At 41.9% G+C, this 13,874-nt stretch overlaps 1 protein-coding gene across 2 annotated transcripts in view; it reads right to left on the bottom strand.

Annotated features, from left to right (window-relative positions):
* PPARA (peroxisome proliferator activated receptor alpha) overlaps nt 1-13,874 on the bottom strand; it is a 53,448-nt gene that overhangs the window by 9,536 nt on the left and 30,038 nt on the right. For both annotated transcript variants that reach the window (XM_081958008.1, XM_081958007.1), the window contains exons 4-7: nt 13,643-13,803; nt 10,913-11,051; nt 5,831-6,033; nt 2,391-2,838 (exon numbers count right to left, since the gene is read on the bottom strand). In XM_081958008.1, the coding sequence (XP_081814134.1) occupies nt 2,391-2,838; nt 5,831-6,033; nt 10,913-11,051; nt 13,643-13,803 (951 nt within the window). The remainder of the gene's footprint in view (nt 1-2,390; nt 2,839-5,830; nt 6,034-10,912; nt 11,052-13,642; nt 13,804-13,874) is intronic.

Below are 13,874 nucleotides of genomic sequence, written 5' to 3'. Positions count from 1 at the left end.
AGCAATATACCTAGTAATATTTTCTCCATTTCTAATTTCTACTTCTATTCTCTAACTCTTAATCAAGCAAATCTTATATTAATAGCATTCTATATGTATCCACCATCTCTTGCCTGTTTTAGTATTTCAACTCTTATTGATTTTTTGACCAATCTCCTATACTCCTCCCTTGGGATCTTGCATCTCCTTATATCACTCTTATTTAATCTAAATATTTCGTCTGCTTCTACATCTACCTCTCACTGTTGAATCTCTAGCATGCCCATCAATTACTCTTTCATCACTCCTCGGAGTTCTTTCTCTTTGTCCTCTTCTGTATTTTGAGCTCTTAAAGCGTAATCTGCCCGCTCTGTTTCAGGAATTTTTACTATCTCTTCCTCATCTTTATCCATTTGTATCGTTTGTTGATTTGTCTCCTCTATTTCTTACTCTACTCTTTCTACTTTCTCCTCTATTTCTTGAATTTCGTGTACATGTTTCATTACCATTTGCAGAGAGTTTCCTGATACATCTGTGTCATGTATCAGTTCCTTCATCTTCCTATGGTTCCTTATCATAGCTTCCTGAATACATTAAAGCATCAATAGTATTTCTTTTTGAGATGCATCTAATTCTCCCTGTTGTTACATTTTGCTTTAATTTGATGGGCTAAGAATTATTCAATAATCTACCAAGATACAGCACCATTTTGCAACCCTTTGAAAGGGTCGCAGAACTTTTCTGGCTTCTTTACCACAGTTCATATTCATCTTTGGATAAATATTAGGGGCAATATGAGGATAAAGTGACTGTATAGGTCAGAGGTGTCCAAACTTGGGAACTTTAAGACTTGTGGACTTCAACTCCCAGAATTCCCCAGCCAGCTGGCTGGGGAATTCTGGGAGTTGAAGTCCACAAGTCTTAAAGTTCCCAAGTTTGGACACCCCTGGTATAGGTAGTTCTTGGCTTATGACTACAATTGAGCCCAAAATTTATGTTGTTGTGTGAGATATTTGTTAAATGGGTTTTGCCCCACTTTATGACCATTCTTGCCACGGCTGTTAAGTGAATCACCACCGTTGATAAGTTAGCAACATGGTCGTTAAGTGAATCTGGCTTCTCCATTGGCTTTGCTTGTAAGAATGTAGCACAAAGGGATCACATGACCCCGGGACACTGCAAGCGTCATAAATATGAATCAGTTGTCAAACACCCGAATACAAATCACTTGACTGTGGGGATGCTGCAATGGTCATAAGTGTGAAAAATGGTCATAAGCAGGGGTGGGATTCTACCGGTTTGGGTAAACCTGTAGCTCCGACGATCAGCTGGGAGCGAACCGGTTCACCCTGATGATCAGATGGGCCCACCCACCTGCCCGCACTATTTTCCTACCTTAATCTTTTCAGCTGATTCACACGGCAGAGCAGACTGCCACTCAAATCATCTGTTTTACTCTTCCGAAGAAACCCGGCAGTGATGATTTGTTTAAACTGTGCACGCGTGCACAGCAACAAATCACACGATTATTGAACCGGTTGTTAAACCGGGAGGATCCCACCACTGGTCATAAATCACTGTTTTCAGTGCTGTTGTAGCTTCAAATGGTCACCAAATGAACTGTTGTAAGTAAGTCAAGGACTGCTTGTATTATGAACTCTTTCATAGGGAAACATCAATATGCAAACATGAAACACTCCTTCTGACTGCCAGAAAAATATTGTACTGCCATATTTTTCGGAGTGTAAGATGCACCTTTTCCCCTCAAAAGAGGCTGAAAATCTAGGTGCGACTTATACACTGACTTATACACAGCATTTGTTGCCTCCCGAAACGCTGCCCCCTTCACCAAAATGGCCGTGCATAGCTTTTAGAAGGCTTTCAGAGAGTTCCTGGGGGCTGGGGAGGGCAGCAATGAGCAAAAAATGGCACATTTTGTGCCCCCCTCACTCCCCAGCAGCACTCTATAAGCTTCCTAAAGGCAATCCATGCCCTTTTTTTGGGACAAAAAACGGGCTCGTTTTCGCAAAAAAATGGCCCGTTTTTGGCTCATTTTTGCTCCCCCCCCAACCTTCCAGGAGCACTCTACAAGTCTCCTAAAGGCTATTCATGCCCTTTTTTTGAAAAAAAAGGGCTTGTTTTCATGAAAAACGGGCCGTTTTTGGCAGGTTTGCAGAGTGCAAAAACTTTTTAAAAAAATTTTCCTCTTCAAAACCTTGCTGCGTCTTATACTCCAGTGCGTCTCATACTCCGAAAAATACGGTAATTCTGGTAAAGTATGGGCGATAAATACTGGATCCAAAATACCTGTTGAAATGGGTCCCTGAGCCAAAAGCAGAACCCTTCTCAAGGAGCAGACTCTATAAAATATATTGCTATTTCAGGAAGGAGAGCGGTGAATCAAGACTTACCTCCACAACATATTATAGCAGCCACGAAAAGGGAGATGTCGCTGTCATCTAATTCCAAGGCGTTGAATTTCATGGCAAAGTCAAACTTTGGCTCCATGATATCACAGAAAGGCTTCCTTAAACTTTTGAGGAATTCCCGCGTGATGAAGCCGTTCCCGTAAGCCACGAGCATCCCATCTTTGTTCATCACGGAAGCCAACATGGCAAAGATGGCTTCGTACACCCCGTATTTCAAGAGGGTCACCTGATCGTTCAAGTCCAGGCTGCAAAAGCCCGGAATCGATTTGGCAAATTCCGTGAGTTCCGTCACCGCCTCTACGGAGGTGCACTGGCAGCAGTGGAAAATCCTCACCTCTGCCTCCTTGTTTTGTATTCCGTTTGCGACAAGTTTTGCCACCAGCGTCTTCTCGGCCATGCACAACGTGTCCATATCGTGTATGACAAATGGCTGCAGCGGAATAAAAAGCGCCTGAATTAAGCAACTGCCGGGAACAAATACGGTGCAAACTAATTTGTGCTAGCAAAAATTCTCTTCTGGATGCAGTTGTTACAGATGAATGTAGAATACAGAAGAATACAGTAATTTGACGAATGTTGTGCTGCCCCAGCAGTATATTGCTAGTGTAGGTATTAAGAACTGTCTCCTTTAAGGAACTACCTCATGGGAAATGTAGTTCCATAAGATGTGATCACATCTGTGTTTCTGATTGGACACTGGGGCATTCTTCCCGCGTGCAAACTTTATAGCCAGGCGGTTTAAATGCTTTTGTGAATTGGAATAGTAGCTTTTGTATCTCCGTTCAGCATGGGAGTGAAATCATCTCTTTACACTACATGATGGGACAGATCATGGAAAGTCAGAAGTATCTTAACACTGAACGATAAGTTTTGCTATTGAGAATGCCTGATAATAAACTTGATCTGAAAGAGATTCCTAAGCGTGGCGTTAACTGCATGCCCCGAGCAAGCCTACAACGCCCGAGGTAGAACAGTAAAGAGATGATGATTTCACTCCCATGCTGAACGGAGGTACAAAAACTACTATTCCAGTTCACAAAAGCATTTAAACCGCCTGGCTATAAACTTCGCACGCGGGAAGAATGCCCCAGCGTCCAATCAGAAACACAGATGTCATCACATCTTATGGAACTACATTTCCCATGGGGTAGTTCCTTAAAGGAGACAGTTCTTAATTCCTACACTAGGGGCAGCACAAACGTTAAAGAGTAATTTTGACAGTAATGTGGGTCATTGCACATACCTGGTAATTCTGATTCGTGGTCTCTGCGGCTGGGCTTGCAATGTACTCACGCTAAAAATCTGATGAAAACGGATATGATTGGAGCCCTCAGTGGCCTCTGTGCTCATGTAAAAGAGGCAGGAAGTGCGGGGTTGACTTTAAAGAAAAAAAGAGCTACAGGCAGGCAAACTCTGTTAGAGCAGGAGTGGGCAAACTATGGCCCCTTTTACGACTTGTGGGTTTCAACTCCCAGGATTCCTGAGCTAGACATGCTGGTTCAGGAATTCTGGGAGTTGAAGTCCACAGGTTCTAAAGCAGGCCATAATTTCCCGACCCTGTGTTAGAGGAAGAGAAGGCAAGATGGGATCCAACTCAACACAGATTCGTATCCAAAGCAATCCCTTGGAACAAAACAAGGACACAGGTAGGTGCTGCATTTGTGCTCATGTGTGTGCTGAGGCCCCACTTCTCAGACAAATTGGAATAGCTGCATAATAGCAATAGCGACTTATATACCGCTTCACAGTGCTTTATGGCCCTCTCTAAGCGGTTTACAGGATCAGGATATTGCCCCCCCCCTCCACAATCTGGGTCCTCATTTTACTCATCTCGGAAGGATGGAAGGCTGAGAACCTTGAGCCTGGTGAGATTTGAACTGTCAAATTGCAGGCAGCCGGCAGGAAGCAGAAGTAGCCTGCACTACTGCACTCTCACCACTGCGCCACCATGGCTCATAGTGGAGTATGATAGTCGTAAATCAGATCACCCATGTGCCCGACCCCATTTTTGACTTTGCTTTCTGTGGGGATTGTTAAGTGAATGTGGCCGTTGTAAAGCGTCCGTTGTCGTTGTTAAGCAAATGCCACCGCCATTATGCGCGTCGATGGTTCGCTATGGGCCAGTTTTGCCGAAAACTGAAAGTAAATGACCACAGGACACTGCAAATGTCCGTGAATGCAGGCCGGTTGCTAAGCACCCAACATATGGTCACATGACTGTGGGGAGAGGCAGTTGTTAAAACTATGGAAAAAAGTCATTAGCAAACACACACACCCGCCCCCAACTGAAATCCATCGTAACTTTAAATGGTTGCTAAGCCAGTTGTAAATCGAGGACTACCTGTAAAGCAGTGGGTCTCAACCTTCCTAATGCCGCGACCCTTTAGTTCCTCATGTTGTGGTGACCCCCAACCATAAAATTATTTTATGTTTTCCGTATTTTTTTTAAAAAAATATGTGTTTTCCGATGGTCTTAGGCGACCCCTGTGAAAGGGTCGATCGTCCCCCAAAGGGGTCGCGACCCACAGGTTGAGAACCACTGCTGTAAAGGATATTTTTCTTATCCCTTTTGCACGATTGCTCCAGAAACACTAAACAGCTTTGTGAAATTGATTTCGATTTGCCAGCTCAACAAGGAAACAATATTCAGAACAATTCAGAATTTCCAGAACCAGGATCAGGAAGAAGTCTTTCTAACTTCTGTGGATGAAGAAAACAGCACCTCTATTTTTATCCCGAGAATAGTCTGAATTCTATTTGGTCCTTGCTTCTGCAAGTTACATTCACAGGCCCGTGAGTTTGACACGCGTGTATTAGGTAAACTCAGTTAGTTCTTCCACAGGAAATAATTGCAGAAACGGATGGTTTAGAATTTAAGCTAGTGTGTGGCTATTCCTAGCTAAACTTTTCCCAAACGTGTATGATAAGTATTGCTGATTCAGCAAGCGAGCCTTTAACAGGTTGAACTCTCTTGAAATAATACCCACAAAAACCAAACTATCACAATCTACCACTTATTTTAAGCACGATTTAATTCCTCTGTATTATAGGCCTTGCAAAAAGAGCTTTTGGAGACGGTGTTATGATTTTCATATGCTTGGTAAGCTCTTGTGGTTGCTTCCTGAAGACTGAGACATACATTATTAAAATATCTGGAAAATAAAGCTGTCACTCAACTACAGAAACTTCGACCTTGGTAACAAATTAAGCAATTTAGTATATATACATACAGGTAAGTTGTCAGGGCTAATCAAAACTCTTTTAACAGAAGGACCTATGTGCATCACAAAAAAAATAATAATGTCAGAGTGAAGGGGAACATCTCTATCGCTACTTTATAAGTCTATTTCTTCTCTTATATGTATATCAGTGCACCATTCATAAGAGTGCTTTTATGCAATTCTGCGACAGTGCATACTTACAGGATTGTTATTGGCTTTCCCCACAAGTATGAGCCTTGCTTTGAGCTTGGTCATATTAAAGTTTTTCAAATAGGCGTCATAAATTCTCTTGGCCAGTGACTTAAGATCTGCGACTTCGGAATTCTCTGTGCAAAGTTCACCTGTTTGAATTTCAGCTTTCAGTTTTGCCTTTTCTGATCTGGGCATCCGTCCAAATCGAATGGCTGAGGGGAAAACAAGCATTGAAAAAGGGAGCATAATAACACATCACACACCTTCTCGCTCACAGAGATAATCCCCCATTCTGGGCTCAACCAGAGGTTAGGTTGTTTTAAGGACTGTGTAGACCAGTGTTTTCCAAACACGGCGACTTTATTTTTTATTCCAAGTTTTTTATTTTATAACATATAAAGATTCTATTTTCAATTAAACAGTGTGTTGTCTGGATACAAATAGTTTTTGGAAATAGCAATCAAAATATTTACAACAGTGTTCATTACATTACTATTGATTGCATTATTATTATTGTTGTTGTTGTTGTTGTTTACTTAACCATTTTAACATACTTCCCTTATATCATTGATCCTTATATTTCCGTTTCTAACTCCTGTTTTATTAGCTAACCATTGATAAAATAAGTCCAAAGTCAAAAAGTATTCAGTTTCTTTCTTCTCCTTAATTGTAAGTGTTAGCCTATTCATTTCTGCGCATTCTAATATTTTTTAAATCACATTTTCATCTGTTGGGGATCTCTTCACTTTCCCACTGTTGTGCAAATACAATTCTAAAATTAGATATGCATTCCTTCCTTTTATTGTACTTATCCAGTAACATGCCCAACAAGAACATTTCTGGTTTCAAATCAATTTGTTGTTTTACCACTTTTTCTAGCTTTGTACCGTATTTTTCGGAGTATAAGATGCACCGGAGTATAAGATGCACCATTTCAAAAAAAAGTTTTTTCACTCTGCAGACCCCCCAAAAAACGGCCCGTTTTTCACGAAAATGGAATAGCCTCTAGGAGGCATGTAGAGTGCTCCTGGGGGCTGGGAGGGGGCAAAATTGAGCAAAAAAATGGCCCATGTTTCACTCATTTCTGCCCTCCTCAGCCCCCAGGAGCACTCTGAACGTCTCCTAGAGGCTATGCACAGCCATTTTGGTGAAGGGAGCGGGGTTTCTGGAGGCAAAGAAAATGCTGTATTCAGTGTATAAGACACATCCAGATTTTCAGCCTCTTTTTTGAGGGAAAAAGATGCGTCTTATACTCCGAAAAATACGGTAAGTTGTTTTTGTCCAATTTGTTGTTGTTGTTGTTGTTTTTTTGCTTTTGGGCATGTCCACCACATATGATCATATGAACTTGGCGACTTTAAAAGGGGTGGACTTCAACTCCTCAAATTACCCAGGTAATACCACAAAGTTTGAAAAACACTAGTGCAGGCACATTCAATAGTCCTAGGAGAGAACAGAGTTTCCTACAGTTTACCAATGTCTTGGCACCCTTTTTTTAATCTACATGCAACCAATCTCTTTTAAACAAATCCTGAACACAGCAAGACAGTGCCTATCATAAAGTTAACAAGATTCAACATGAGTTAGTCATCTTTCCTTTCATTTCAAAGGCACTTACTGGAATTGAGTCAAATTTCCTAACAGTTTGCAATCGTACTTTATGGTCTGCTCTATCTCATTGTGGTCAAAACTCAAGGAAGACAAAAACAGAACAAAACTCAGAGGACACAAAAAAAAGTGTGTGTGTTATGCATACAGAAAGATCAAGGTGAGGAGAAGGAAAGAGGAATATATAGAGAGATGTCAAAGGAGAAACGTATGGCTGAAAGCTGACGTTGCAAAGAAATCTATGATGATATTTATTTTCAAAGCAAAAAAAGAGGTAATCAAGAAAGAAGACAGTTCTCTTTCTTCTTACTTTGTATTAATTTGCATGTGTTTTTATCTTCCTTTTTAAAAATCTTTAATAAAATAAAAGGATGGCGAGTGAGACCTCGTCGAAACGTTGCCAAGACAATCTCAATCTTACACGGGAAAAGACCCGGATACAACAAGACCAGCATACCTACACCCGTGAAAATCTACGAAAACATATATATATATATATATATATATATTTATTATTTATATATACAGTATAATATAAATAATATAAATATAAATATATGTGTGTGTTCCAGTATAACTCTGGAACGCCTCAAGGAATTTCAACCAAAATTGGTACACGGATGACTTACTATCTGGAAACAAATACTGTGGGGGTAAGACACCCCTAACACCGCTTGTGTTCTGTTAAGATACAGCCTGTTGTGCCTTAAAATGGATTCTACTGTACTGCCATAAAATGGCTTCTACTGACGATCAGTTGGGCCTGCGCGCCCGCCCACTATACTGACCTACATTACCTTTGTTTGAAGCCTAGCTGATAAGTGCGGCAGAGCAGATTGCTGTACCTCAGCTATTTTATTCACTGGGGCTGCAGTAGAAGGTAAGTTTTTGAGCTGTTTTCAAACCCACCGCACGCTCATGGAGCGAACGTGTTGTTACAACAGTTAAATCCCACCATTGGCACTAGGTACCACCAATGCTACACGCATTTTCAAGGTCTGTTGCATGCTCTCAGGCTTGCTGGATGCATTTCTGAGATCCAAGTTGCAACAAGACGGAAGGAGGGCTCTATGTTTTTGCAGCTCTATGGCTCCAAAGTTTTAGCGAAGGGAAGCTTGAGAATTTCACCAAAGTGGTCTGAGATTCTTTCCCACGTGGGAAAGTATTCGGTAATCAGAGATGGAAAAGAGATTCTCTTTCACAAGTGGTTTTATATTTAGACTTCTTAAATGCCATGTCGCCCATTTCTAAACAACTTGTTACCTGCTTCTCTCTCTCTCTCTCTCTAGGTATGACAGGGGAAGATCTGTGAAGAAATAGCTAAATATATTTCTTTAGTATTTATGGGGGGGAAAGGCCGGCATGACATTAAAAGATCCAAAACCCTGCATCAAAACTAAAGTATGGTTACTGATGCTTGAAAGCTGAAGGTAGGATATATTACAGGGGTGGAATTCTACCGGTTCGGGAGAACCGGGAGCTCTGACGATCAGCTGGGAGCGAACCGGTTCACTCTGACGATCAGCTGGGCCTGCCCACCAGCCCTTGCGTTTTACTGACCTATATCCTCTCAGCTGAGCGGACTGCCACTCCTCAGCTGTTTTCCTCTCCAGCAGTAATGTGGAAGGAAAGTTTTCTCAAAACATGCATCAAGCGTGTGCAAAGCGCATGGTCTCCGAACTGGTTGTTAAACCGGTAGGATCCCACCACTGGATATAGAATGCTTTCAGTCTGAAACCTTTATCTATGGAAGACATGCCCCTGTGTTCCATTGTGCCAGGAATTCCTTCGAAAGGATTTGCTAGTCTTGTCAGACACCTCCGGCACAAAGAAACTCTTAAGACAAAAAGATGGTGTTGCTTATGATTTTGGATTAAGGTAGCTTACTGTTCCGCAAACCGTGAGCGAATGTTAAACTAATCCCACAAGCCTTGAGGGATTTGCACCGTAGCCTCCGTTGGATCTGCACTGTGAGATGGCAGAGGAAATGGAAGAGAACAGAAGAGAATTCTTTATTGGCCAAGTGTGATTGGACACGCGCAAGGCATTTGTCTCCGGTGCATAAGCTCTCAGTGGACGTACAAGCAACAAGTGATAAATCTTGGTCATAATCATAAAATATAATCATCGCGAATCGTAAGACGCAACACTCAGTGATAGTCATACGATACTAATATTGTGGGATATTAAATAACCAAACAACATAAATCATAATAGGATAGTAAATAAAGGCAATCAACATAAATCAAGAGATGCAAATAACAAAGTTGTAGTCACAAGAAGCTAAGGGAATAGGTGACAGGAAAGATGAAAAGATGAGAAGGATAATAGGTAATACAGCCCTACTAGGTAGTTTCGTAGGGCACAGATAGGAAGTATTGTGGGAATTAGTTGTTTAGAAGAATGATCGCATGGGGGAGGGAGGAGGGCAAGGTCTTTGTCTCTGGTTGTTTTGGTGTGCAATGCCCTATAATATCATCATCTTGAGGGAAGACATTTATGTCCAGGATGTGAGGGGTCTGTAGATATTTTCCCAGCCCTCTTTCGGGCTCGTGCAGGTTACAGGTCCTCAATGGAAGTCAAGCTGGTTGCAACGGGTTTTTTTTTGCAGTCCTAACTATATCTGTTGAAGTCTGTGTCTGTCTTGTTTGGTTACTGTGCCAAACCAGACAGTTATAGAGGTAACAAATGACAGGCTCAATCATTCCTTTGCAGAACTGTATCAGAAGCTCCTTGGGCAATCCTGAGAAACTTGAAATAAACCTTAAGGATATAGATCCAGTTTTTTAAAGACCAGGGCAACCAAGAGACCAAAAATAAGCGGCACCAATTTGTACACAGAAGTATCTTGAGGAAGGAAAAACAGGAATGATTAACCCGTCTGGTAGATGTCCTCAGACCTTTCCCTCCCTACACTAAAGAGGTGGCTCAGGGCCAGCTGGGATTTAGTTCCTGTTGCTAGGCCATGACACAGCAAGGATTTAATTCCATATCAAGCTTTGCAATTGCTCAATTAAAAAGAAAAAGCATCTACCTGACCTTTGGACCATCAGTATAGTGCTTTGCTCTGTTCAAAGAACGTAAATGGAAGGAAAGAGTACTAAACAAAATGCCGTTACATATATGTTAATGTATAACATTTGCGCACAGTTACCTATTAACCAGAGGTTGCAAAAAATGTTTGTGGAAGGGCAGGGTTGCATGTGTACTGAGTTCCCCTTACCAGAACAAATGGCAAAAGGAGCCTGTGACAGCATGGATGGATCTGGCCCCTTCCGCCTTGCCCGTAGAGCAGGGGTGTCCAAACTTGGGAACTTTAAGACTTGTGGACTTCAACTCTCAGAATTCCCCAGCCAGCCATGCTGGCTGGGGAATTCTGGGAGTTGAAGTCCACAAGTCTTAAAGTTCCCAAGTTTGGACACCCCTGCCCTAGAGAGAGGATCTCAGCTGGCCTAGACAGAACTGACGGATACCCTTACCTACCATTATGGGACATCCCAACGGAAAGGCACTTCTGAAAACGACAGTATTGGCACTTGTTACGGTTCTTCTTCTGGATTTTGCAGTTGCGATCGCATTGGTCGTAAATCAGTTTCAGCCGGATGGTTCGCCTGAAAAATCCCTAAGGAGAAGGTCAAGGAACAAAGCGTGAATAGCAGGCGGAAAGGGGAACCGTTCCATCTTCCAAGGGAGAATCGATCTCCAGTTGTAAGCACAACCTCTAGTAAGACGGATAGGAAGTAAATGCATCTCTAGGCTAAAGTTTTGCTTTTGAAAGACAAGATTAAAAGACAACTAAAAATAAAACAGAATGGTAGTTGGAAGGGACCTTGGAGGTCTTCTAATCCAACCCCACTGCCTAGGCAGGAAACCCTATACCGTTTCAGACAAATGGCTATCCAACATCTCCTTAAAGACTTCCAGTGTTGGGGCATTCACAACTTCTGGAGGCAACTTCTGTTCCACTGATTAATTGTTCTAACTGTCAGGAAGTTTCTCCTCAGTTCTAAGTTGCTTCTCTCCTTGATGAGTTTTCATCCGTTGCTTCTTGTTCTACCCTCAGGTGCCTTGGAGAATAGTTTGACTCCCTCTTCTTTGTGGCAACCCCTGAGATATTGGAACAGTGCTATCATGTCTCCCCTAGTCCTTCTTTTCATTAAACTAGACATACCCAGTTCCTGCAACCGTTCTTCGTATGTTTTAGCCTCCAGTCTCCTAATAGACTTTGTTGTTCTTCTCTGTACTCTCTCCAACATCTCAACATTTTTTCATATTGTGACGACCAGTTTACATTAAAGAAATACCATCATCATGGAAAATGCTAAAGTCATTATCATACAAGAACAATAAAAAAATGGGGAGTATTCCACATAAAGCCAGTCCTCAATTTACAACCATTCATTTGGGAATGAAAATTACGACGGCACTGAAAAAAGTGACTTATGACCGGTCCTCAAATTTACAACCATCTTAACATCCCCATAGTCATGTGATCAAAATTTGGTTGCTTGGCAACCAAGCAAGTATTTAGGCCTTCCAGGGTCATATGATTGTCAGGTATGACAAGCAAATGGGGCGAAGTGGGATTTGCTTAATGACCGTGTGATTCACCCTGGCAGAAAGGGTCGTAAAATCAGACATGACACACTTAACAACCCCCTTACTTAAAAATGGAAATTCTAGTCCCGATTGTGACCATAAGTCAAGGACTTACCTATGCAGTAAACTCTTTCAGAATTTTTATTTTATTTTATATTTTAATTATACATAAATACTTTGAAAACAGTATATTGTCTGGGTCTATTTTGTCCTACAGAAGGATAACAAATGCTCTGGTAATAAGAGTAATAATGAAAATCATAGTTATAATAATAATGTTAACTTATTTATGATCATAATCATAATAGCTCATCTTTTACTTATACATACAAATAATTTTTCTTCTTCTAATTTCTACTTCTTATATCTAACCACTGGTAAAACATATGAGTAATATTCTGTATCTGCTTTACTTTTATTTTTAATGTCCATCTATCCACCTCTGCACAGTCTAATATTTTCCGAATTATATTTTGATCTGGGGTTGTCCTCATTTTTCCAATATTGTGCAGTGGAATTGTATCAGTAGACTATGAGTAGAGGCATCTTTTTTACTTTGTAAAATGTTAGCAGATGACAGGGCTTTTTAGGAGGCCCCATTCTTTACCTAATGAGCATTTCTGCATTATCGATAGATCCAAAACCAACATTTTGCAGGACCTTAATCTGCTTCCAGCTTTTCCAGACGTAGTTTCAAAGGTCACAAATCCAATCACATGGGAGGACACCTATTAGTAAACAGCTAAAACCTCTCCTTTCCAACATGATTGCTACATTCTTGGAAAGTGCAAATGTTGTAGGACATGGTTAAGAAATAGGGATTGTTCTACCTGGAAAGGAAAATGGCCTGAGGTCCCTTAAACCTTTTTTGATAGCTCCGGGTACACAAAACAACTTGTATTCTCCACAAAGTATGTTTTACACCAGGGGTGTTCAACCCTCAAGGCTCTGGATCTGGCCCGTGGGGCCACCCAGAGGAAACAGTGCCTCTGCCAGCAAAAACAGAGCTCCGTTTTCGCTGGAAGAAGGCTGCAGGAGGCTGTCGCGACCCAAAAATTGGAGGGGGGGGGAGATTGTTGCACGCTGGCAGAGGGCTAGCAAAACGAATTAAAAACAAAACATTGAGCATACAAGAAGGGACGGGAAGGGAGAAAGGGAAAGAAAGAAAAAGAAGGAAAGACAGGAAGAGAGCAAGGAAGGAAAACTAAGGCAAGAGGGGAAGGAAGAAGAAAGAAGAAGGAAGAGGGAAGGAAGGAGGAAGAAAGGAGATTATAATGAGAGTGAGCGAGGGTCTGAGGGAAGTCGTGACTTAGCACTTGGCCACCATAGGTGCCCCGGCACGAGTGACGTCGTGCTGGGTATGCCCACCCTGGCCACGCTCTCCCCCCAGGTCAAACCCAACCCTGATGCCGCCCCTCAAATGAAATTGAGTTTGACACCCCTGTTCTACACAATGAGGGGGGGAGGGGGGAAATCTCATTTTTATTCTTCTCCATAGCTCTGCTAACAACTGTCCCTTCATGCTATCATCCAAGCTTCCTATAATGCTTAGTGCCTCTGTAAAAAAAAAAAAACCACCACCACCAGGTTCAGCCCTGTAGGTGGGTGACGTACCTTACAACCTTCGCAAGCATGGACTCCATAGTGGTAGCCTGATGCTTTATCTCCACAGATTCTACATTCAATGTTTAAGGCCACGTTGGGGAGCTCGTCTTTGCTGTTTGGAGGAGCAGCGAGATTCACAGATGAGGGGCTTGATGCTGGTGAGAAGGAATCTGCAAAGAGAAGAGGGACCTTCAGCTTTTGTCATCCTCATCCCCCTACCTGGAAACCTGTCACCTGAGTA

This window comes from Natrix helvetica, assembly GCF_964273705.1.
Source record: "Natrix helvetica genome assembly, chromosome: 6".
In the NCBI taxonomy this organism is placed as follows: Eukaryota; Metazoa; Chordata; class Lepidosauria; order Squamata; family Natricidae; genus Natrix; species Natrix helvetica.
The sequence above is the reverse complement of the archived record's forward strand: the minus strand, read 5'-3'. Positions and strand labels throughout refer to the sequence as shown.